Here is a 27377-nt window from a genome sequence, read left to right on the forward strand (position 1 = left end):
CATGTTGCAAACCATTCATCAAAATTCCCATCTGTGCTACTTGATTATGTTTGCTAAATTATTGCTTTGAATTATCTTTTGTAAAGCAACTTTTGTAATTAGAAGGGCTTGCGTCTTTTTCTGGCTTTTCTATGCTAGGATATTCAAAGTTTGTCCATTTCAAGCTGCCTTCATTTATTCTGACAATTATATGGATGGAGAGTGTTCTTTTTCAGTGCCAGGAAAAATACATATTTTAGTTTGACAATCCATCTGTAAGCAGATGGGGAACTAGGTGAGAGTGTGTGTTAGTGCAAACACTGTGTGTGTTAATAACACTAGATAGTCAATACTCTATCCCGCTGAAAAAGCAGCATTGGCCACTCAGCCTATTTAATTTTAAAAAGGCCCTCTCAGCACACCCGGACCCATGGGACTCTGCTAGCGCCAGGTATCTTTTTTTGCCGAAAATGCGTCTAAGTCGCAATGCGAAGCAACTAGGAAGCACCAGCAGACTGTGCTGATTAATATGATACGAGACGCTTGTATATCTATGTGCGACTGATGCTGGGTACACACTAGGAGATATATTGGACAATCAATTGATTTGCCAATGTATCAGGTGCCCGTCAGCCAGTGTGTACCAGCGACCTCGTTCAAAGACATATCGCGTCGGCTCTGCTGCTCAGCCGATGACAGATATATTTGCAGAAATATCTGTTCATTGTGCTGTTTGTACGCCCGTACACTTGCTGCAGAGGCCGCAGTGAGGGGGGCGTGACACTCCCCGGCCAGTGTGGCCCGCGGCCAGATGATGGTTGTTCAGTGTGTATGAACCACCATCATCTGCAGATATATCTGACAGGTGTGTATCCAGCTTGAGTCTCTGAATCTGTATACAAAGTGCTACAATGAAGCGGCCGCAGCTTTTTTCATTCCAAGTTCCGTTGTGCTTCATATACAGACTCAGGTGCACACAGATATACAAGAGTCACGTATCAAATTGGTGTGCCCTAGTCGCATAACATTGCGACAGACTAATTGTCGCCAAAAAAAGACACCCGACACTAGTAGAGTAGTTTATATAGATACACACTCATGTATGCCTCCAGACTGCTTTGCAGTCTGTACAGGCTCGCACCATAACACTGGTAAGCTATAGAAATGCCTTATGGGTATTTTAGCAACTGAAATGGTCAACCATGAAAAATGGCAGTGCTTCTTCACAACAAGGAAAAACCATTTCCAGCAAGATTTCCATAACCACCAACTAGGATTAATAAGAATTAAAGTGGATGTGTCCAAAACATGACAAAATGGATGTAGAAATCTGACCAAAGTGACTGGTGCACTGCAAATACGTTTGAAATCTAATATTATATTCATGGTAAAGTTTCCTGTTGTCAGGGAACCGTTGTTGAACCACCACTCAAAGAATCCAGAACCAGCAATTGGCAAGAAAATAATACTAGTAAAATTATTATTAGTGCAGTATAAAGTAGTTAGGCATTACTATATAAATCCGATTTCAGGTTTGCACACTAGTGATTTATTGTTCCAATCCACACGATTATCTGTCCTAAAGCTTATCCACAAAGTTGACGTTTTTAAATGAACTATGGGTGGAAATGTCAGGCAGATGATCAGAAATGCAAATATAAATAACAAATATGCGTGGTATCAGCTCATTGTTTTCTACAAATGTTGTGCAGCATGTCATATCCAATCATATGATCAGACTGCTTTTGGAAGGATCGCTGCCTAGGTGCTATATACACACACTCAGAATATCGGACTGAAAAATGGCTGATCAGCCCAATTATTGCATAGTGTGTACCTAGGCTAAGGATTTAATAGGGGTATATTTATTAAGCCTTGGATGTAGATAAAGTGAGCAGAGATAAAGTACCAGCCAATCAGCTCCTAACTGCCATGTCACAGACTGCGTTTGAAAAATGACAGGAGCTGGTTGGAGCTTTATCTCCATCCACTTTTTCTCCATCCAAGGCTTAGTAAATAGACCCCTTAAAACTGGATTCTGTAAGCATCAAGGAACCAGTTTAGAGAGTGACAAAGAGAAGTAGCACCTGAGAAGATGGATGAGCTGATCAGCTCATAATAGTAATAGCTCATAGCTCGGGAAGCAATCAGGAAGCCGACTGCCTATATACCGGCAGCCGGCTTCCCGACTGTCTTATCCCGGCAAGGGTGAAATGCCGGGCGTCTAGATGTAGACGCCCGCATTTCCCCGAAGCCGGGAGACCGGCGCCCGGCATCACGATCGTAGTGATGCCGGGCGCCGCAAGCGGACAGCCGCGGGGGGGAGGGTTAGGTTTAGGGCTCCCGGGGGGGATTTAGGGTTAGGCACCCCCCCAGGAGGGTTAGGGTTAGGCTAGGGGGAGGGAGGGTTAGGCACCCCCGGGGGGGACAGGGTTAGGCACCCCCCCCGGGGGACTTAGGTTTAGGAAGCGGGGAAGGGGGTGGTTAGGGTTAGGCACTTAGAGGGGGGATTAGAGTTAGGCACTTGGGGGGGAAGTTAGGGTTAGGCACCCCTAAGGAGGGTTAGGGTTAGGGGGGTTAGGTTAGGTTAGTGGATACTTACCTATCCACGATCGGGATTTCCAGCGCTGTCGGGCTTCCACTGCGTCGCACTCTGCTCCTGTCGGGCTGCCGCTGATGGGAATCGAACCGCGGCCGCCGGTATTTCATACCCATTCCCATAGCTCAGTGGTAGATCAGAGTAGGGTATTGCAATAGTCTAGTAAGGATATGATAAGAGGGGATGTAGTCATAATCCCAGCTGTCAGGATGCCGGGGCTCAGAATCCCGGCGCTGGCATCCCCAACACAGGCATCCCGATGGTAAGTAGTGGGGTTAGGGGGAGGAATATGCACTAGCGGGGGAGGGTTAGGTTTATGCAATGGGGAGGGAGTGATTAGGGTTAGGATACTTACCGACAGATGTTGGTATCCTAACCCTGTTGGGATGCCGGCGTTAGGATCCTGACAGCTGAGGCCCGAGCCCCGGCATCCCGTACCCAATCTGAGTACAGTTTTGTTGCATTATACATAAGAAAGAGACTGACAAGAAATATTTTTAAACAGGTTGTATACTCACTTCTCCCCTTTTTGGTATTTGTTTCACTATTCCTATCACTGGCTGCCTGGGCCCACATAAGCTCCATAATTCTTCTTACAGGTCCTCTAAAGAACTCCCCTCTATGTTAGAGCGGTAATCATGTCCTGACACAGATCTGAGCGCTCAAGGTGAAGGGAGAATAGGCCAATGTGTAATGCAATGCAGTGTATGATGGGAGCAGAAGTGACCAATTCAACAAAGAGAAGAAAATCTCTGCTTCCAGTTTATTCTCTATAGTGACAATTAAACTGTGCAAACTCCTTCCTCATTGGACAGCAGGTGGCTGGGAATTGGGATGTCTGAGTACTGATTTTGTATTTGTGGTAATTAAATAATTAAATTTGGGACATTTTTGTTGCACAATTCCCTAAAGCTAAAAATATCAGGGCCATTATTTCTTATTAGGTGAAGAATTTTGTTGCAATAAATTGATCTATTGAAATCACTTAAAATAACCAGTTTTGCATGGATAGATCAGGATAGTAGTCATCCCCAATCTTACCATCCCAGCTTTACAGTTAGAGACGTGTAGGGGTGTAGCCTCACCCTTTTTAATTATGTAGTGACAATATTGCTCACTCTCATGTTATGATAAAAGCCCCTCTATCATTATTTGCATAGCGTTAACTGTTGCTGTATCTAATAGATGAGTATGCAAAATCTTCAATCATGACACTGCTCGTCATGGCAACAGTTAGAGGAGATGGCTTTATATCCTATTAAGAGGCTGGAGCTGCTAAATATAATACAAGAGATATTTAAGGAGGTGTGGTATGAAAAGTCGGCAGTCAGAATGTTGACAGTCAGAAGAATATCAAAAGGTACTGATTGTTGACAGTCAGAATATCAAAAGGTACTGAATGTTCACAGTCAGAATGTTGCATTGGCCATTAAGCCCACAAGCAATATGTCGTTATTCTCAAATGTCGACATTGTTAAAATGTCATTTTGTTCATAATGTAGTCATTTAACATGTCAACACCAGCATATCGACATACAGTTTTTTTTACATATTTTAGCCCAACCCTAAACCTAACACAAAAATGTACTGTCGGCATTCTGAAGTCGACATGTCAAATGTCGACATTTTAACCATGCCGACATTTGTGAATGTCAAAATTTTTTCTTGTCGACCTTATGCCCGTATCAACATTCAGAACCTGTTGATATTCAGAATCTGTCAAAATTCCGACCGGATCCCATTTAAGACACTAATCGGGTGATTGCTGTCAGGCAGGGGCGTAACTAGGTATTTGAAGGCCCCATAGCAAAAGTTTGTAAGGGCCCCTATGTATCACCCAATGGTGAAAAATATATATAACACAAGTAACTTTGAAAAGGAAGATGGGCCCCCCTCAGCTCTGGGCCCCATAGCAGCTGCACCCTTGCACCTACGGTAGTTACGGCCATGATGCCAGGTCATGTATGGGTCAGTCCTGCTTCTCAGCCTAACTTTAGAGCATAAGGTTCAGTGTCTAGTTGGCCACAAATGTAAGTGGCCAGACTAGGTTGGTGTACAGGCAAGCAGCTGTATCACTTCCTATCAGTGCTGTTGGAAGAAAACTGAACACCCGGGCTGGTAATGATAATCTGACTATAATTACTAACAGCTTTATAGTAGTGTGATCAATTTAATTAGTTATTTTTGGACATCATTGTTGATTTGGATCCACACAATCAAATATTGTGTGAAATTGCCTGAATATTGGCTGCAAAGTTTGCATGGGAAATGCTACAAATTTTCTCCCACTTAATACCAACAGCACAATCCAAACAATGATACCATGCAAACACAATCTAGCAATGGTGGCAGGTACCCCGCAGATAAACCTGCTTATCACTAATGCCAACATGAAATGAGGTTCTCTAAGCAGAATAATTGGAATGGGTATGATATACCGCCGGCCGCATGGTCGGCGGTTCGATTCCCGTCAGTGGTAGCCCGACAGGAGCAGAGTGCGACGCAGCGGAAGGCCAACAGCGCTGGAAATCCCAATCGTGGATAGGTAAGTATCCACTAACCTAACCTAACCCCCCTAACCCTCCTTAGGGGTGCCTAACCCTAACTTCCCCCCCAAGTGCCTAACCCTAACCACCCCCTTCCCCGCTGCCTAAACCTAAGTCCCCCGGGGGGGTGCCTAACCCTAAGTCCCCCCCGGGGGTGCCTAACCCTAACCCTTCCTCCCCCTAGCCTAACCCTAACCCTCCCGGGGGGGTGTCTAACCCTAAGTCCCCCCCGGGAGCCCTAACCCTCCCCCCCGCGGCTGTCCGCTCGCGGCGCCCCCCAGCATCACTACGATCGTGATGCCGGGCGCCGGTCTCCCGGAGTTGGGGAAATGCGGGTGTCTACATCTAGACGCCCGGCATTTCACCCTTGCCGGGATAAGACAGTCGGGAAGCCGGCTGCCGGTATATAGGCAGTCGGCTTCCCGATTGCTTCCCGAATAATTGGTGCCCATATGTCTAAAAAATAAACCCATTCTATTAATAATAATAACCAGACCACTGATAGCAACGGTTGTAAGAACACATCGTAAACTGCAAAAGGTGAGCTCTGTGACTCTTATCCCGAGATTATACAGGTTTAGAAAAACACAAAAAGTCAACCTTCCCTTAATTATTAAATTGATAATTGATAATTCATTGTTAATTCAAGGAAAGGAAACAAAAACATTACTGAAGACACTTGTCACAGATTGTTTTCTCATAATGGTGTCTGTATTTCTGTAGACAGTAAACATGTATAACACTTCCCTTAGATTTACATATTGGGAAAAAAAGAACCTTTGGGATGTTGATGCTTATATTTCTGTATCTTTACTGTGCTAAATATTTTTTTAACTCTTGAGTCAGTAATGGCCAATATAAAAAGGTAAAGGTAAAATGTGTATATTACATTCTTACCTCAGATTGAAAGCTCTTTAGAACTGGAGCCACAACCTCCCGGATTTCCTAAAAGTAAGTATAGCTATTATTAAAATAGTAAGCCAGAGATCACTATGCAATTTTCTAAGAAAAAACAGTGATTTTTATAAAATATACTGAAAGCACATGTTATCGACTGTGAAGCCAATATGTCACAGACTAGATGGGTTTTCAGTAAAGTATACCACATTTTCAAATCACAATTATATAGCACCTTTACAAAATCTCCAATCCATCACTTACCCATAAATCCCTTTGTCCCATGCCCTCCAGTCCTTCTCATTCACTAGGGTAGTAGATAGATCCCCTTCTGTAGATGTACCCTGACGTCATCAGTTACCGTCCAACGCCATTCCCTGCTATCCACGTAGACATAGAGGGGGAATATAAACCTGTGACGAGCAAAGCGAGCCCGCAAGGGGACAAGTTTCTTCTTTTGATGGCCTTTGTGGGCATGGAACCGCACTTTTGCCCCTCACTCACGTCACTTCCAGGTACATCTACGGAAGGGGATCTATACACTACCCATTCACTAGGGCTAATCCCCCACGATCTTATGTCTTGAGATGTAGCCTAGAGCCAGAGGACAGGTATCAAATTATAGAGCTTGTTGGATACCGGCAAAGTATAAATATATAACAGAACCAATTCTAATTTGAATGGTTATGTCTAGTATAATGCATTTAAATCACTCCTCAAAATTATGCTTTAATTTGGTAACATACTTTGGAGAATTACTTGTTCGGTGGACCCTTTATCTCAAATAGTGTACTTATGTATCTGTATTATCCGTTATAGCCATGTTCTCTAATTTAATTTCATGCACCTAAAATACTGTTTACTGGCCCCAAAACTAAGTGCTCCTGCGGCCCAGTGTCATCCTGAAGTAAAATTTTTCTGTACAATGGAGGAAAGCCTCTCTCTGTTCAGAAATGTAACAATCGTACAATTCAAGACAAAAACAATCGTTTTCTTGTTATAATTATTACTGTATTAAGATCAACAAATCATTACTGAACACATTATTCTTAAAATGTTTAAGGTGACAGCCAAAGAATGAGCAGATTGTGCCCCCCAGCTCTATTTTAATTGTGTCTTCAATCAATAAAAAAATAAAATAAATATAATTTCCTGCTACAAAATAAAGGCTATATTTTTTATTTATTTTAATTTTTTTTACCTCAGAATAAATTGCATCAGCAACCAGTAGGTTAAGCAGTACTTGTGTAAAATTACTATACCTCAGGGACATTCTTCTTGAACTCCCGGCTGAGTTCAATAAGACGCTTGTGGGAGTGCTCGCTCTCTTCCTGCCGGGCAGCCAGCTCCGATGCAAGCGAGTTCAGTTCTTTCTGCAACAAGAAAGGGAAGGGTGGGGGGGATTTGATTTTTGTTTTAATATCATACACAACCCATCTCATGTCCAAGTTTGCAAACTTTCAATTCTGAGAGACAGCCACAATATTGACTACTAGTATGAATTATTTAAGGGAAAAAAAGTATGTATTCAATGCAAAATCAGGACAGCTTTTAGATAATGAGAAGCTGCTATAATCAATATTCCTCAGTGAAGTTTCTTTCAAAGGGTTTCAAGGGCCTCAGTTCACTAGTAAAGTTTTCTGTAGCATTGCGGGATGCAATAACGTTTTCTCGGAGATTTAATGTAAAGAAAGCATTGCTGCCAGCTGACATATATCAGCAGGATGGAATGGAGCCAGGCTAGGACTTACTTATACTTAAGTGTTCATAAATAAGACTTTTAAACATATATATGGCTTTTTAATTTCAGCACAATATGGGAAAATTAATGTGCCCACATACAGAAAACTGACCTTGGAGCGTTACAGATTCAGTCATAAGCAGTTCACCCTGAGGGCAAGTCAGGCTGCGAGATAGGAGGACTGTATTCGGTAAACCTGTCTGCAACACATTCATCGCCCTGTGCCAGACTGAAATAGCCATGTTTCTAAATTACAGTATGTCACACACAACAATATGTTTAGGATACCACAATTTTACAGTAAGAGCCACACAATTCCAAATCTGATTCTGCACCAAAGTTACTCTATTCTATATAATGGAGTATTTCTGTTTGGCAGATAGTTACCTAACGCTGTGTAAATTCCCTTGCACAATTTGAAGGAATTAAAATTATTTTTTGTTAAGAATTAGGAAATTTGGTGAAAACTTTATATAAGAAGTGATCGAAAATGGGTATTTATCAACACCTTGATTTATTTGGGCATCTAGCTTTCACAGATTCCCCTGCTTTCTGTACTTATAAGTGCTTTATTTAAGGTGAGCAAAACATAAAAAATAAATAAAAATACAGAAGGAGCGTGCATGGTGTAGATGTAAACCCCTATGTCTCCCCATGCAATGCAAGAACTAGGGCCCCTCATTTTTGTCTCAGTCCGCACATCTTTTGTCTTCTGCATCAATGCCCACTGTTAGTGTCTGGAAAGCTTCCAGAATATGAAAGGCTCTTATCTGCTCAACAAGGTTGAAGTAGCGACAGCTATCATGGTCCTGCTCGGCCCTGGCTAACAGCACAAGCCCCATCAGGAGGATGGCCCCATCAGTACATGGCCCAGGATCTTTTGTCAGTTACAATTGTGATTGCTGTGACAGCTAGTGTTATACTAGCAAAATGAAAAAAATTAAATAGTAAAGACAGAAAGGCTGAAGGATGAGCGTACTTGTGTGGGAAAAGACTAGTTTGCAGGAATCTATGACATGCAAACTTGATTTGTTGTAGGAAATAGAATTGCCATCTAGCAACAGCAGGTGGATTAAGCAGCCCGATCCCTGCTGAAGCCATAGGAAAGTAAATGAAATTGAATTCCCCTGCTGGCATATAGTGCTGGCGGCACATGCTCCTGTGGTCTTGTGCACACTAGTGGCCATAGGCACACCTCAGCTATCTGATGGCAATACTTACCTAGAGTAATTAGAAATAAATCAGGGCAGAAATAGCAATATAAACCCTAAAGCCCTTTAACAAAAATTACACATATGTTTTTAGAAACAGTACATTTTTACTAAACTGTAGTTAATGAAGATGCAGGATACATAGAAAGACAACACTGTCAATTGAGAGGAAACAAAAGGGACAGGGATATAAAGACAAATCTTATTCTGTTAAAACTAGATTGATGTAACTCAAAACTGTAAACTGTGGAAACACATATTAAACTTTCAAGCTTAATGATCAATTTGTAATGCATCATTTTGTCTCTTTAGGCAGGGAGGTCGGAGATCTCTTTTGGACCATTACTACACCTAGTAAGACTGACAGAGAAGACAATAATATCCTTAAACTGGCCACACACTAGACCAACTTACATCCAACCAGCCAACTAGTTGATTGGTTGGAATGAAAATCTGGTAACTTATGGGAGTAAATGATGATCAGCAAGCTGCTCCTAAATGCCAGAAAACAGATGAAAATGGTTGTCAGACAAGTTTGTTAAATGTTTGATATAAACAATTTGTTCAAACAACAGTTTTTGTCCATTCTCCGGCGTTTGGGAGCAAATTGCTGATTGTCATTTGATTTCATACCTTACCAGATTTTCATTCCAACCAATCAACTAGTTGGCTGGTTGTATGTAAGTTGGTCTAGTGTGTGGCCAGCTTAAGTCAAAGATTTTTCCAACAGTCCACAAAAACCTAGCAACAGGTGTAGGGTGGCAGGTTGTGAGCAGTTTGAAAGTCATAGATTCCTGCAGTCTGTCTAGCAATAGCTGGTAGACAGGTCTCCAACAATGTTTAGCAAGGTTCAAGGTGAGGACATGTGAGCAGCATGAATAATTGCTTATAAATGTATGTTTTTAGCTGCTACTTTGGTGGTGACTACACCCTGCAATCAATGGCCCCATAACTGGTTAATTTCTATACCTGTATTCCTCATAGTTGGAATACTCCACTAACAGTAGAGGATCTGCCAAGCCGGAAGAGTTTTCTGCAAGTAAGAACATCTGAGAGATATTCCCTTTAAGGAGAAGTAAAAGTATAATTGACAAGCAACATATAACACACTGACCCTAGGCACTGAAGAGTCTTGTATTAGATAAAATGAAACTATGGGATGTCTTAGTGTGTCCTATCAAAATGAGGCCTGGGTCTGAAATATGAAGGATAGTCAGTTTTGTACCTTTAGATGCAAAGTCTAATGCAAACAAAGAGGCTACTTAAGAGATAGAATATAGATATTGGGACCTGTCTCCACTGATGTAAAAAAGGCTAAGAGATGATCTGTGTCCCAAGTTATGGAGTAGGTAGGTAAAATAGGTCTCGAGTGATCTATACCAGATGAGGTATAACTTATTATCTGCTAAATTAGAGACTACTAGAGAAAGCATATGATTTAATGGTAGCTGAAGCTAAAACTGTCTACTACTTAATGGCTCGGAAATCCAAGGCTAAAAATGTGACAAAGGTTTCCCTGAGCTTCCTAAAGGTCAAAGTGTTTGATTATTGATAAGTACCTAGCCCTAGTTTGAGGCCTCAAACAATCATTAATTAGAGTTGGTGATGCCATCATTAGATCAGTTATACCCTTTAGACAGAGAAAAGGATCCTGTAATTTGCCTGGTCAACCTGGATCCTTTTTCTGTGTGAAAGGGTCAACCCGGGTCGCAACTCCTGGGACTTTGACCCTGGTTGCTACCAGGGTTATTCCCGGGTCCGACCCGGGAAGCCTCCTGTGTGAAAGGCATGACCCGAGTCATGATGACCCAGGTCATGCCTAAAAGGAGCTGATTGGAGAGCACAGTGGGCGCTTGGAGATGATGTCGTCTCCAAGCGCCCACTGAGAGAAGGAATTCCCGGGTCACTGGAAGACCTGGTCCAGTGTGAATGACGACGACCTGGGAATAACCTGGGTCCATCTGCTGGTGTGAAAGGGGGAAAGTACTGAAACCCAGGCTTAACCTCAAATTCAGTGTCCTAGCTGTGTTAAAACTGTGATTTCCATCTTAAAGTGGTAATAGAAACCTATTAATGTTGTCTTCCACATGCAGTAAGACATATGGGTAGATTTACTAAAGCTTTTAAAAATAACGGTGTCGCCCACAACAACCAATCAGATTCTGACACCATCTGCCTTCCAAGTCACTCACTGTCACAAGCCATGCCCATTCAGTGAAACCACACCCCCTTCTCAGATGCAAAGGCGCGCGCAAAGAATCCCACTTTTTTTTTTAGGGAGGGGGGGCTCCAGTCACAATCTTGCCTGGGGCATAAAATTGGTCAGGGCCAGCTCTGCAATGAGGTATACCATTTTAAAAAGTAGACAAACTACCGCATCAAATAAGGGGACCCCTGTGTTTATTGCAGTCATTATGAAGGGGATCTGGGCATTAGAAATCCCCATCTCTGGAGTTATGCAGTATAGGTGTTATTGTCTGAAAATAACTACTGAGGGCAGATCATTTGAAAAAGTGGACTCCTCTCTTTCAAACGTGGGTGCCCCCCAAGTGTGTTGGTGCCAGGATGGAGAAGATTGGAAATGTTAAGTGCCCTCACCCATCTACCACCTCTACTAGTAATTCTGTAATGAAGGTTAATATTGTACAGTGGCCACAGGTGATCATTAGAAAGTAAACACTAAGGGGCCACATAATTTGAAAGAAGTGACTCCTGCCATCAGTGGAGACCAGGAGGCTACTGCATAACCCTTCAACTATTGCTATTTGGCAAGCCTCCCAACCAACAGAAGGTGTGTACATATGCAACAAGAAACCTTCACAACAGGAAGGGAAAGAGCTTGTTTGGACAGAAGATTCAGTAAATGTACTGAAACTGGGAATATTAACAATGTGTTTAGCATGAAAATTTAAGAAAAACAAATTTTGACAAGTATACTGAAGAATTGTTTAATTATGAGTACATCTTTTATGATGAAAATACTAGTGGCGTGATCAAAAATAGACCCAGAAAATATATTTTGGACATTAAATGGTGTGTGTGCTACAGTCACTACATAAACATGCACATTAGATAGAAACAGTATTTGAGACAACAATGAAGACAAACCGAGTCTTAAGCTAGGTACACACTATGCGATCCTTCTTACATTATATAGTACCGGTGCGAATCGGAACAATATATCATGCACAGCAGATAGGACGATGCAATAAACAATGCCATGCTGCTAAATTCAGCATGGAGCGATATATAGCACAGTTCCATTGCGTTGTGCCATCGTTGGGTACACAAATCGTATAGTGTGTAACCAGCTTTAGACTAAAAACAAAAACAACTTTGTGTGTTATCAGTACAGTATGCAGCCTTACAAACAATTCTCCTAGTCCTCGGATACAACCATGTAAAGAGAAGAAAATTTACTTTTAATACTTTAGATTCAACTCAATTAGCGAGTACGAGTAACATTTTCATTCAACTTATCTCTAGAAACCAATGGCTTCCATTGATCCCTTTGGTTCATTTGATGCTACATGTGATTTTATTTTAATGTATCATACAGCAGAAACCTGTCCTGTTATAAAACTTGCTACAACTGCCATCTAACCTGCTTCAGCTCTCTTATCTGTTTCCAAACAATTTATTAATTTACAGCCTTACCTTCCATCCCTTTTTCTGCTCAATATGCCATTTTTTATATCCACATACATATATTGCTACTTTAAAGATATTATGCAGTATATATTGTTCTTTTTTCCACATCAATATTTCATTCTGTAGTTGACAATGGTCACATGGTTTTCCTTGCTTCACTATACTCTATAGTCTTATTCTTTCATAGGTTGCATATCAAATATTTATTCATACTACTAATTTCTTTATTTATATACTTTCCGTTAGGGACTTATATAGAAACCTGTTTCTATACAAACTACCTGGGAGTGACTACTACTCCAGTAACATTAGACTACTATAGGAGGTGCCACTATCACTGCTTCCTGTTGCGCCATGCTTATGTAAGAGGAACATCAGAAGAATGTATTAAAATAACCATAGTGATTTATTTATTTATTTTCTACAGTTTCAAAACCCAAAATACTTTTTTTTCAATCTTATTTTGTTCTTCGGCTGTACTCCATAGTGAGTGTCTCTCCACTCTTTTCCTTATTACCTAACTTATACTGCTTTTATACCAAAGTTCCAGATCTGACCCGGAGGTTGGAACAGGGTTCCAATCCAGATCAGACCCGGAATCCCCGGTGCCGATTCAGGATATTCCTGAGTTGGCGCCGTTCTGCAGTGACCAGGCTCTTCCGGTGTTGAAGTGGACATTTGGAGATGATGTCATCTCCAAGCGCCACTGAAGCAATGACCCAGATCGCGCCGTTTACACGTCAAGGTGACACGGAAATGACCTGTGGCCAACCCTGCAAAATACCACAGTTGGATCCCCGGGTCCCTGGACTCGGGTGGATCCATTTACACTGACAAAAATCCCGGGTTGATGCGCATCAACCCGGGATTTTTAAGTCGGTGTAAAAGGGATATAAATGATCCTGCAACAGTCCACAACAATGGGCTCACTAAAGACTGGAGTCCTGCAGGACAGAGATTTCTTTGCTGCTGAAACGTAACCAATGTACACAGTCAAAAGTGTTAAAAATGTGGTAAAATGTAAACACATCTCACATTTCAAATACAGACGATGAGAACTCAAAAAGGGGTTGGGTATGCGATGTTGGCGGTCAGATTACCGAGAGCGGCATCCCGACAGTCAGAATCCCAACAGAATTTCATAAGTATCCTAATCCTCCCCCTAACCCCCCTTTCCTGCAGCCTAACCCTAACCCTCCCCTCCCGTAGCCTAACTCTAACCCTCTAAAACAAGCATCAAAAATCCCAATGAGGTTGATTAATTGATTGATTCACTACAGAATATAACTATAAATAAAAGTAAATTGATAAATGGAAAAAAAAACATTAAAAAACAAGAATCCAAATGAGATTGATTGAATGATTATTTAATAATTTGATTAGTATTCATAATTTAGCTATAAAAAAAAGTAAATTGGAGAAATGGAAAAGAAAACACTATAAAAAACACAAGCCTGCAATATCCCAATGAGATTGATTCCTCAGGATTTCAGGCAGAGTAACAGCCTAGTCAAATTAAATAATTATTAATTATGATTTGATGATACTAGTCTGTATCTGCTGAGAAGCTGAAGGAAACTGGGCCTATACTCCTGTCTGGGAAACTGGTGATGGATGACATTGCAAGATACAAAAGAACATGATTGCACCAGTAAAGTACAGTAATATACAGTACACATCCTGTCAAACACACATAATCTTGTCAAAGCCCATAATGAAAAGTGGTGCACAATGGTACGGTCATTGGGCCCATCCTTATGTTGTATATTAAAAAGACACAGTTTACAAACCAAGCACTTCAGCGATAGGGACTACCACTTTTTTGGCTGAAGTGCTTGCTTTGTTTGGGCTCCCACAAAAAAGCTACCAATATGGCTAAGGCGGCTAACAGTGTTGTTAATCATGTCTACAGCTGGAATATGCATTATCATCCTCATCAGTGTTAATATCATCACACAATATTAGCTCATCCCCATTGGAATCCACTGTTACAGAAGTCTCTGCACTTTGTTGTAATTGGTGGCAAAGATCTTTCTCAAAGAATTTGTAGTTCATTTTTATGAACATCGGTTTTTCCACATTTTTAAGAAGTAGCCTCCTACGCCGATCGCTCACAAAGTTCCCGATCTTGCCTTTTCCAAGTACAAACTGGAGGGTGTTCAGCTTAAGTACAGCAAAGCTTTTTTTATATAGAACTGCCCTTCCAAACGCTGCCAAACATCACTAGCCTGGACTCACTGGCAGTTGGTGTGGCTCCCCTATTTGAATTTTGGACTGTGCTACAGCCCCACCTCTGGAGCTACCACTGCTCTACTGTGTTTGAGGCTGCTGCACCCCAAGAAGACCTCTCTGTTTTAATTGTAACCCATATATATATATATATGTATATAAAAAAGCTTTGCTGTACTTAAGCTGCCCACCCTCCAGTTTGTACTCAGAAATAACCAATATGGTATACTGCAGTGATAGGTTTCATAAAAAAATAAAGGTGCAGGATCACATTTGGAAAAATAAAAAAAACAATCAACAGCAATACACAGACAGTAGCCTGTTTGTTTCCACTGCAGTGCAAGTGTACAATGACAAACACACATGCACTGACAAGTGACATTGATGCCTGCATTTACACTTCCCAGGCATCAACTCTTGCCTCCAGATCTACCTACTATAAATCTCTAAAGTCTAAACCTAAATTTAACTAAACTCCTAATGACTCCCTGATAGCTTGCCAATAGCGTTTTTTTATTTACACACTGCCTCACGGCTTCAAGTCCCACACTCTCTCCCTACGCCTTCCTGTGTAAAATGTTGCCTGATCACAAGGGAGGGACTTAAATATATACGTTGACGTTTTGTCTTGTTTTGGGATCCAAACAACACTCCTGTCTTTACCTACTCTGTCCTTTTTTAGTTTCTCTACCTATCATATTCTCACTTCCACAGTCTCATCTCTTACTTCCCGGGTAAGGGGAAGTAGCAACAATGGACAAACATAGATCTGCGTACCAGAAAGCGCATAAAACAATGCATATAGCGGTGTCACTCCTATGTGTTACAGGTCACAAATAATTTTTAACACAATAACACAAAATGATTTTTGACGTGACACGCAAATAGGCCGCGTAAAGTTGTCCATGAGAAAAACAGTCTCCACTTAGGTCAACTCCAGGCACGAGAAGTGTCTGTCCCTGTGCTTTATTTATTTCATGCCGAAGCAGCCTCTCACCGGGAATTGGGCTAGTTTGAAATTAAAGAATCGTTTTTCACATAAATGAAATAGGAACTGTAAAAAAAGGGAAGAACTGAAATTTTGTATTAGTTTACAGGTCTTACATCAGTTTTTCTGGAGAAACCGGATAATATACATCAATCTGTACAGGTGTAGTATGTATTACCGCCGGCCGCATGGCCGACTGTTCAATTCCCGACAGCGGCAGCCCGGCAAGGGTGAAAATCCCGATTGTTAAAAAGGTAAGTATCGCTAACTCTATTTTCCCCCTTAACCCTAACCCTCCCTTAGGGGTGCCTAACCCTAACCTCCCCCCAAGTGCCTAAACCTAACCCCCTTCCCGCAGCCAAACCCTAAATCTCCCGGGGGGTGCCTAACCCTAACCCCCACTTCCCCTAGCCTAAACCTAACCCTCCCGGGGGGGTGCCTAACCCTAAGTACCCCCGGGAGCTCTAAAACCTAACCCTCCCCCCCTGCGGCTGTCTGCGCCCGGCTCTCCAACGTTCTGTATGTTGGGCATCGGGCTCCTGGCGTAGGTCTAATGACAGGCGTAGAGTTTTCAACGCCTGTCATTAGTACCTTGCCGGGATTAGAGAGTCGGGAAGCCGGCGGTCGGCATTTAGACCATCGGCTTCCTGACTACATCCCATCTCTACATGATATAAAATAAAGTCCATCATTGTGATATATCTTTAACGGAATTGGCAGCGCAAGTCAAGAAATTGCTCGGACGTTCGTTTTTTTCATTGACTTGCTTCACTAAAATCATCACTACTCAGCTCTGTTCTGTCATAAATTAATGCTTCATACACCTAAACTTTCCTCAACAAATGCTCTATAGAATAGTAAAAGCTGCATCAAAATCCGTCCAGTGGTTCTTGGGATTAGCCCGAACAAACAGACAGACGCCTGAAGTTTAGCAGCAGTCCAGCGACATGAACTTTGTCCCAGATAAATAGTGTATGTGATTATCCTAGGCTAGTCAAACATGGCATAGAAAAAGTATAAGGTGCTATTCAAGGGGCACTTCTAAAATGGTCAATACCACTGTGTGGAGTTTGTATATTCTCTCTGTGCTTGCGTGGGTTTCCTCCGGGAGCTCCAGTTTCCTCGTACACTCCAAAAATATACTGGTAGGTTAATTGGCTCCCAACAAAAATTAACCCTAGTGGGTATGTGTGTGAGCATGTGGTAGGGAATATAGATTGGAATATAGATTGATGTGAATGGCCAAATATTCTCTGTAAAGCGCTGTGGAATATGTGTGCGCTATATAAATAACTGGTAATAAATAAAATAAATATTAATAAATCATTTTGTTAATGCATGGCATGTTTGCCAAATATTTTTCGTTTGCACAGTATTTCTGTACCTCACCTTATATAAATGTACCCCATTGTGTGAATAGGAATATTTTCATAAAAAGCTTGAATCATTTCTGTCCCTGTGCATGAAAGAATCAACAACATAAAACATAACACAATTTGGATATATCTTGTTCCTGTAACCATGCTTTTGGCTTTTACAGACACTAGAATGTTGACAACCTTTTCTGGAAGGAGTGTAAGTGGTCCTAGAGATTTTGGAGGAAAACAGCAGGAACGGTGGATTGTTATGACCGGCCATTAGACAGCACACAACGACCTGCCCGCATCTGTCTGCTGCTTAATGTAACCTAATTGTGACATTAGCAATTAGTGGTGAAGATCAAAGAAAATCATGTGCATACACTTAGTATCACTCTTAGGATCATGATGGCTGTTGTAAGGTAGCTCAAACATGGACCAATATTCCAGATATAATTGGCTGCATTAGACTACTAATGTAAGATGACCCTGGGGACACCATAGAGAGACAAGTCGGCAATCTCTCATAGCAAACAAATGGCAAGAGAAGGAAAAAGAAAATGCTGCTCACTGATTCAATATATAATTATCAGCAATCATTATACGGTACATATTCTGCAGAGACACTACAAAGTTACAAGGAGTAACTGACACATGTTAAACAGAAGTGTGAGATGAGATGCTTGGGATTTGCTTTGGCCAGGCTGTACTGCTATTCTCCTGTGGGCCGAGAGCTTTTAGATGTCTGCAAAGAGTCAGAAAAACTTCCCTGAAGAGGTGGGATCTTCCCAGAGCTACCTTTAAGCATCAGTAGGGAAGAGGGCTGCATGTGACTGACAAGAGTTAAAGCAGTAAATTCTCTAGTGAAAATATCTGTATAATTGCATAAATAATCAGGGGCGTTTTAGGGGAAGGGGGGGTGAACTAGGCACAAGTGGACTAATTAGATGGTTGTGAAACTTTTATTCAATGTGCAACGGAGATGAATGAAAATGTAATATTTCAAAATATTTTGTAAGGACATTTTGCCAATAAGAATTTAATTCCAAGCTCATGATTCAGACAGTATTGCCTGCATACACCTTGGTGCACAATACTTAGGGCCTGATTCAGAGACGGACGCTAGTGCAATCGCAACTGCATTCTCTCACGGATTGTATTTGCTACACTATGCTAATGCCTTCCAAAGCACAGCCGAGCATAGCGACGCTCACTGCTGCCTTCTCCTATCCGTCCGACAACATACAGCAGCGTAAACATCGGTAACATCGATGCAGATTGGGCAACCATGCAGCATATGCAGCAAGTCTGACCAGCCACAAATGCTGCAGCTCTAATGACATGCAGAGAGCTCATGCTGCGAAGGAGATCACAATGGCTAACTTATGCACGCCTATGAAACGGCGTTTAAACGGTCAGACATGCCTGCTTTTGCCTAGCCATCCCCGTTATCTCCCCCACCGACTACCTGTCACTCACTTTGCGATTAAATCCTCTGCGCGGACGTGATCACAAAACAATCACTGTGTGTTCGCAGTGTGGCATCCATGCACGTGCTATGGCAAACAATCGCTCTATCTGCGTGGTAAAGGTTCTACCTGAAAATAAACAACATTCTATGGAAACTATGGGAACCAGATAGCCCCCAATAACCATATCGCTCACATCAAATCACACATACTGTATACTCTATACCTATAGCCATGAAAAGTATTTATGGCAATTTTCACAGCATGGAATTAAAATAGATTTATTTTTCAAATTCTAAGGTCAAATGGAAAAATATATTCTACTTTTTTACAACAATAAAGACACAAGGCCTGGTGCAGAGTTGTAGACAATGCTGACAGTTTTACAAATGAAGCATTTCAGGGAGATTGTGAAAGCAACACCTATGAGCGTGGCGTGTAAAATCTACTTGTTGATGAAAATACCCTGATACTTCTCAAGGCTTGTACATGTAGTGTGTTTTACAATTGGCTTCATATAAGTGGCCACAAGTAAACCTATTTGAAAATGCATGCAGCCATAGGGATCATTCTGCCTTAAAACAAATGCAGGGAATGAATATATCTCTGATAACCAGTACATAATGGGGGTAAGGTGCAATCAGGGAGATTGCTATTATGTCAGGGAGTCTCCCTGACATTCAGGGAGAGTTGCTAGTCGCATGCTGCGAGTCTTTAATCGCAGTGTAATTTACAGGCAGGGGGCATTTGGGAGAGAAAATGGGGAGTGTCAGCTAAAACTGCAGGCGTGTCTCGACTGTTTCTGGGGGGGGATTTCACATACTGCGTTTGCGATCCCGTACACAGAAACATGGCTCAGACGTCTCAGTTACAGAGGTTATTCTGACTGACTGTAGAATCACTCAAGGATATCTGTGTGCACCTGAGTCTGCATATGAAGCTTGGAATGAGAAAAGCTGCACCCGTTACATTGTAGCACTTTGTATACAGATTCAGAGACTCAGTCTAATGGTGCATACACACGATCAGATTTTTCCTTCAGATATGAACGATAACGATTTAAAAATCGTTCAGTCGTTCATATCTGAAGGAAAATCGTTCATATCTGACATGCCTGAACGATGGACGATCAACGATGCGCGTTCCCGTTTGTCAGATAACGATATCTGACATCTGATGGGTTTGCAGTCAGACTTGGACGATTCCATTCATTTTAATGCAGTCAAAAATCGTTCAATCGTTCAAATCGTTCAAAACTTTGGTAAAATCGTTCAAATCGTTTAATCGTTCAGTCGTTCATCTGACAAATCTGACAAGTCTGACAAATCTGACCGTGTGTACGCTCCATTACTATGCGATATAGTGTTGCATATTAAATTAATCAGCACAATCTGCTGGGGTGTCCTAGTCACATTGCGTTATGGCTGTATTCAATTAGTTTCGCGTACGCGATAAAGTTCCGCCTGCCGGACTTTTCAGCCACATTGCATCTTTTGACTGCGGAAACTTATCGTGCACGTCCCCGCTATTCGCCGTATTCAATTCCAAAAGATGCGAAAACGCGTCCCGGTGAATGTGCAACAGGCGAAAAGTGCTGACAGAATTGGGGAAACCAGTCTGTTACCCGCAAAAAGATGTACTAACTTAGGGGTTCAATATACTGCAGATGTGCTCGAATAGCCCTAACAAAGCTATTAAGTAAGTACTTAAGTTGTGTCAGTTGGTTCTAATTAGCGTCTTTGCACAAGTGGTGAAGAATAGCATTAAGCAGTTTTGTTTTTTTTTAGAAAATAAGTAGACCTATCAAATTTGGGGTACTTGAAAATTGGTGCAAGCATATTTTAAAGTCGCTAAAGTGAGGTTATAAAAAACTTAAAAAACACACCTGCAGCAAGCACCTGCAATCATAAACACACCTCACCCATACTTGGAGACCCCCCCAAAAAATTTATTTCGCTAGTTTTTATGTTTGTATCCCGACTTTGAACTTTTTCGCCCCCAAATTCAAAGTACTTTTTTGGGGTGTTCCTCACTTTTTTTTTTAGGGATTTTTTGATAGTTATCCTTTGGGGGGCTGTCCCAAGGGTTCTGATTGGTTTACCCACCTTTGCACCCCAAAATATCAAAAATGCATTTCTTTTCTCCTGCTATTCAGAGGCGAATCTTTTTCTTCTATTACATTGCATTGAGTTTCCGCGTACACGAAAAGTATTTGGAATTGAATACAGAGATAAGTTTTCGACTAGTGAATATTTGCAATCTGAATGTCCCTGGTGAACACTGACACCACGCCTCAGTACTGGGTCTCGCCAATCCCGAAGTACGAGCTACCATCTATTATCTGTCCAAGAGTTGTGACAGGAGGATTATTAATTATATGTGAATATAATAACATTTGTAAGGGGACAAGGCTGCATAGTACAGCGACCATTGCGATGCTTTGTGGTGGGTGGGATAGTGTAGTACAGGCAGCGATGCTTACATTTAAGTCAGGCATTGGAGCCTGCATGCTCCATTTAAAAGTGAAGACACCCCAGAGCCACAGAATAAATGCAGCAGATGCTAGCAATTTAATTTAATGATGACATCTGTCTGTATTCAAGCAAGTCACGGGTGGCTACGAACTAAGAGAGAGGTGGAATTCGCCAAGGTCAGGGAAGTCTCTGTTCCATGCTGATACTGGGCCAAACCATGGTTCAGGAGTTTTAAGAATGAGATCTGATAGATGTATTGGTCGTCAAAAAGTGTATCAGTAGTATTAGAAGGTCACCCCTGAAGTGGGTACATCTCCCTATGGATAAAGTGTTGCGTTTATAAAAACTAAACAGAAGTGTGTTTTAAATTGGCCAAATTTATCTCGTAAATGCTGGAAGGATAGAATTTTCCCTCACGGATCAAAAATGTCCTTTATCTTTTAATTTCTAAATCCTTCTGAATGGAGGGAGTGAAGGCAATATTACACCATATAAGAATACACTATATGGAAATGCACTTGGTAAACGTGTGACCATCCTGCAATTTCCCATTAAGAACCCTCAAAGCAGTCTTTAAAGACTGTTTTAAAATCACAGAAAGTGCCAAAATTACACACCCCTATTTATGTGGCACATAATCTTATTTATTAAACTCCTATTATAATAGCAAATGTAAGATTGTGAACAGGGTCCACTTTTATCTCTGACTTTATGTTAAAATCCAGTCTGGTTTTTATTACTGTTAAATTGGCACTAAATAAATAAAGTTTGATAATGATACAACTAATTTTGTTAACAGGTTGTCTCATATTCCACAGACTCCCCCAACATGTATATTTGCTAGCCCAGATGTTTCTAGCCTTTACATACTTTGAGATAGTTAGAAATTACATGGTCTCCAGCCCACATTACTCCGATTCTCCTGTTGACTTCTTGTCATTGCTAATTCTACTTCACAAGAATTTATTTTGTGTATTTCAGCACTTGGCTTACAGCTCCAGGGAACAGCAATGGGGTCAAATACAGCCCCATCATATCAAAACCTCTTCATGTATTAATAAATTAATGTAAACACATTTTCAAAAATCTTCAATTTTAATTTTGTTTTATGTGTGCAACATTGACACTCTTCTAATAATATGGACTGAGGAAGAGTATCAATTGGCGATAGCAGAATCCCCTTTCTACTTTATCCTATATTTCAGCTCACAAGTGGTACATTTTGTAAATGTCAAAATAACTCATACTTCTGGCAGCTTTAATATGCTCATTTACAGAAAAGGAACTGTCAAAAACACTCTGTTACTGGCAGGGAGCTTTTCTTACTTTAACTGTGAGTGATTTAATGGTCCCCAAAGAGCATTTATGCATGGCCTGAAGACTAGCAAACTAGCAAAAGCACAAAAAATTATCATTAGGGCATCAGTATGACTGCCATTGCACCTGTTCATGTCAGAAACTGTATTACATTATTAGTTGTCCATGTCAGAAACTGTATGTAATAAAAACTTCAAGAATGCTCAATAAACACATTGCACTTCACATCTCATTAGGTTCTTTGTAACAATGCCTCAATACTTGCTAACAGAACATCACCAGTTGCCAGACACTTTGGAGCTGATTCAGACCCGCTCGCTAGGATGTATTCGCTCGTAGCTGGTCAATTTTTGCAATCTACGCATGCATACGCATCGCAGTGCGCGAACCAGTGCGAGAGATCGGGAAGCGTTCGCTCACTGCACATAGACAGCCCAGCAGAATGAGTGACAGGAGAGGCTGTTTGTGGGTGGTGACAGGAGCAGACCACTAGTAACTGGGGAGTGGAGGTGCGAATGCAGATGTGCCTGAGTGTTGCAACACCGTTTCAGAGGTGTGCATAATTAAAAGGCAGCGTCATAGTGCACGTCACTTGTTGGGATTTCACACTGAAATGATCGCAGTGATTGCGGCAGGGTATAATCAACCTCAAGCGCTGCAATCGCATCCGATGGTGCTCGATGTACCAATGTTTTCATGCACTTCCAGGAAATGACGTGCACAAGTGGACATCTTATGAATGGCTGATGGGCATCTGCTTACACATAGTGATCAGACGCCGAGACATAGTGGGCATGCAATAGATCTGATAGATTTATTGCCGTGCGATCGTCTGCCTTGCTGCGCGTGCCCAGGATTTGCATACGCATAGAGCGAGCGTATGCATCTAGCGAGAGGGTCTGAATGAGCTCCTTTGTACTGGACATTGGGGGTGATTCAGCTTGGGAAGGAACTGCAAAGCTGCACACAAGCAGCTTTGTAATTCCATCTTTGCAAACATGTAAATGCAGCAGGTATGAGACACCCCCTGCTGCATTTGCGATCCCATCACTGCAACCGAGGTTGCAGGCTGGGATCACCATCGCAACCATCGGACGCGATGGTGGGCAGTGCCGGGCCATCAGCCGAGTAAGCATCAGCTTAGTCAGGCTGGCTGGCTTGCAAGGCCAGGCAACTGCATCCGTAGACGCAGCCCCTGGCCTTGCCACTCCCGGAAAATGGGGCAGACCCTCGTTTCCAGGACCACTGGCCACTCTTGCTGCTGAGGTTTTGCTCATGCCTTTGCAGAGCCTATTTTTCACTATTTTGGCTGGTCACGTTCAAATATCAATATCAGACACTGTTTTATGAGGACCCACACAAATTGGGTCTGATTCAGAGGTGCACACAATGGTGATGTTAGTGCAGTTGATAAATTAATTGCTACTGCGCATGAACGAAAAAATTCTGAAAACCAGCGTGAGGGTGCTGTTTTGTATGGGAGTGCTGCCATTAGGAACATGGAGGCAAAACTATGGGCGTTCCTGGGTGGCTTGAAGTGTACGTCAAGAAATGGCTTTCTATGAGCAAGTTTTATGAGAGTCGTGGCTGTGTTATCACATGCAGAGCAGCAGCCACAGAGGCCATGTTCAAATGAATTTCAGAAGGAGACACTGCGTCTGCCATAGGCTGGTGCAAAGGTTGATGGTGCGCCAATGGTGGAGTGTTCAGAACCACCGATTGACTGTACACAGATATATAATTGGCCGCCCCAGGGTGCAAGGTGCAGTACACAAGGGGATGCCTGAAGCTTGCATTTGCATATTATCGCCGATGCGACTCCACAATCACTGCTGCAATAGCATGCACCTCTGAGACAGGACCATTATCTTCTTTTCTCTTTAAAACCTTAGAATTTCTGCAAATAGTTATTTATGTACTCCTCCTGCCACTACAAATGTGATCTACCTACAATTGCCAAAAATATATTTATTTACTGACACTGCAAGTGGTTTAAAACCAAAAGCTATTTTTTATTAAAAAAAAAAAAAAGTAAAAAAACAATATATACTTTGTGGTTCTTGCTTTGGCATTAATCCTCCCTTCCAAAACAGTAAAAAAGCCATATTTTACATGAAAATCTGCACTTGAAAACTATATATTTTTTATTTTTACTAGTTTAAATGAAATGCATAAAATGTGTATGAATAATGTGGTAGCCCAACAAGGCACACTATTTTTGAAAAATAGACAACCTAACAGAAGTGCACCCCTAAATTTATTGAAGTCAGAATGGGGTAGGTCTTGCATTAGAACCATCTGTCCTTCTTAATGCTTTCTGTAGCATAGAGTGTTATTGTCTAGTGATCACTAGACGGTTAAGTACTAAGTGGGCATATCGCTTGAAAGAAGAGGAAGATGGGGTTCCTTAAGTGCCCATTCTCTTCCCTTGGTCCAACAAGTATTTCCACAGTGCAAACTGATTCAGAGGTGACCACAGACTCGGCTGCTTCTTTTGTTGCAGCCACGTTTGTGTCTTTATTCTAATGCTGTGACTGATGATATTCCTACTGAGAAGCCCACTGGCAGCGGCGCTAATCCGTCTTGGTGTGTCTCTAGATGCACCATTGAAACTTGCACCAACCCTATGCAGTCGTTCTGTGCCAGTTGTATTGCATACATCGGCATTGCGTGCAATTAGCATGCATATCTGAATCAGGCCCATTCCAAGAACTTTCCTAAAATGTGCACTGTGCACCACTTCAAGCGATTACAGGAATTTTACTCTGCAAAAGGAAATCTCCACAAAACTGGCTGCACTGCATACTTTGCAAGGAACATCCTCAGTCTGCCAAACTATTCCACTCAGCAGATTAGTGGACACTCTTGCATAAACCAAGACAAGCAACAGAACCTAAGCTTTGCATTGCATAGATGACAACTGCAGTAATACTCGAAGAAAGGTGTTTTGGCCATACCTCCCAACATGTCAGCTCATTGAAAAGAGACATTGAGAGTATCTGCATTACGGTGGGGGCATGGTCAAATCTAAATCTGAATAGAGCTAAGCTGCTTCTTATGTCCAACTGCTCCCTTCTAACCACCCATTCAGTGACACACGCACTAGTGCACCCATTCACCCATGCTATGCAGAGCAGTGGTGAATGGGACGCGCCTCACAAACTTCTGGCCCATGGGACAATGCAGACCTTTCAAGCATTCTAATCATGACTGTCCCACTGAAATTGGGACACACTAGAGGTATGCTCAGTGGCGCTGAGAGCCATGCCGGGGGGAAGGGGGCGTGGACTAATCGTGGGAGGTGTAGCTACGCCCATTAAGATTTTTTTTTCATTATTTTGCGGCACTGTGTGCTGAGGAGGGGGGCGCTGTTAGCCCCTCAGCCCGGTGCAAAGCCAGGGAGGGGCGCGATCAGTGTGATCGCTTAGCCCCCCACAGGCATAGGAGGCTGCTGTGAGGAAGGTGGGGTGGCGTCTGGCCTCTCCAGCAGACAAGAGTAATTAGTACCCGCTCACCCTCCCTCTCAGCGCCCCTGGGTATGTTTTGGGTTTTGATATAATGTGACCACTATAGTACCACACAAGGTTTTGTCTCATAGTGTCAATTAGCTTATTAAGGTCTTGCTATGTGGTACAATTGATTATTGGACAAGGGGATCTAGGACAGCAGTTTCTTTGCACTTCCAGGAATCCTTTATGTTAGATCATATAGAAGAGGATTTCTCAGATGGTTGAAGATCCTATGCATATAAATATTGCTTGTACAGTATGCTTTAATGCTTTGTTCCCCTGTATGAAGGCAATACTTTTTAAATAGTTTTAAATACTGTGTTTTATTTTGGACCTGGGTACAGACCATCACATGCCTCACAGACTAGTTTGACTGGGGCACTTTTTGCTGTACTGATCATTACATTGTTTTGCTATGTTATTTAAATACTTTTTCTTTATCATAATCCTATAATTGTTTAGTTATGACAAACTTAATCCATTTCTCATCACTTTAACATTTTAACTATGCATTATTTTAAATGGGAATTTTAATTTCGGGTGCCTTTTGCCGCTTTTCACTGTTTTCATCAATATTACTATACTTTCATCTACACTACAGTTTTTTGTTTTGTTTTTTAAAGTCAAAGATTTCACTGATAGCCGTTTTTTGTTTCTGTTTTTGTGTGGGTCGACCTGCAACCCAAGATAGTTATGAAATTAATATCCTGTAATGTAAAGGTGGAGTGTATGGAGGCTCGACTGTGTATTTTTCCTAGAACAGTGGTTCCCAAATTGGGTACCACGGCACCTCACTTGAAAGGTTGACACGAGTTGATGGTCAATGTGATAGGCAAAACCAGTGTTGGTGGCTGCTAATTATAAAATATGTGGACAAATAGATGTGCAACCCTGTCCAGTGTCCATAATGAACCTAAGGATGACACATTTTTTCGCCTATGGGTGCCGTAAAGAAACTGCTGATACTCTAGTGCGCAGTGATTCAAGAAAGTCTGTGGGAAACCACTGCCATACACTTTTTTGAAGTGGGAATATATTACAGTCAAGCAAACACAAAACGGCATTTAAAATAATGACAGTCACAACAAATTGAAGTGGAGAAAAAAAAAATCTGAAAAACTCTCTGAATCACTGCTTTCATGCATACGTGAAGATTTAATAAAATAGCCCCTGCTTCTAATAGCGATGATACCAGATGTGGACTGTGCCCCTGAGGTGTACTGCCAATGGAGATCCTGAAGAGTCAATTAAAACAGCTCCCTTCACAGCTCACAGGGTAAATAGGTGAACGAAATGATATGGAAGAACTGCTTCATCTGTAAGAATTTGTAGTTATTATGGTACACAGAGGTGGGTGATAAATATACTCAATTATCAATTCTGCAAAACAGAAGTAATTTCACTAGATT

General features: G+C 41.7%; 1 protein-coding gene across 1 annotated transcript in view; it reads right to left on the minus strand.

The window, feature by feature from the left end:
• CUX2 (cut like homeobox 2) overlaps window positions 1–27377 on the minus strand; it is a 414556-nt gene that overhangs the window by 305047 nt on the left and 82132 nt on the right. The window contains exons 2-3 of the mRNA XM_088449256.1: window positions 7284–7394; window positions 6022–6069 (exon numbers count right to left, since the gene is read on the minus strand). Of these exons, the coding sequence (XP_088305382.1) occupies window positions 6022–6069; window positions 7284–7394 (159 nt within the window). The remainder of the gene's footprint in view (window positions 1–6021; window positions 6070–7283; window positions 7395–27377) is intronic.

The sequence above is a fragment of the Taudactylus pleione genome, unplaced genomic scaffold (genome assembly GCF_031769625.1).
Source record: "Taudactylus pleione unplaced genomic scaffold, aTauple2 ptg000479l, whole genome shotgun sequence".
NCBI classification, from domain to species: domain Eukaryota; kingdom Metazoa; phylum Chordata; class Amphibia; order Anura; family Myobatrachidae; genus Taudactylus; species Taudactylus pleione.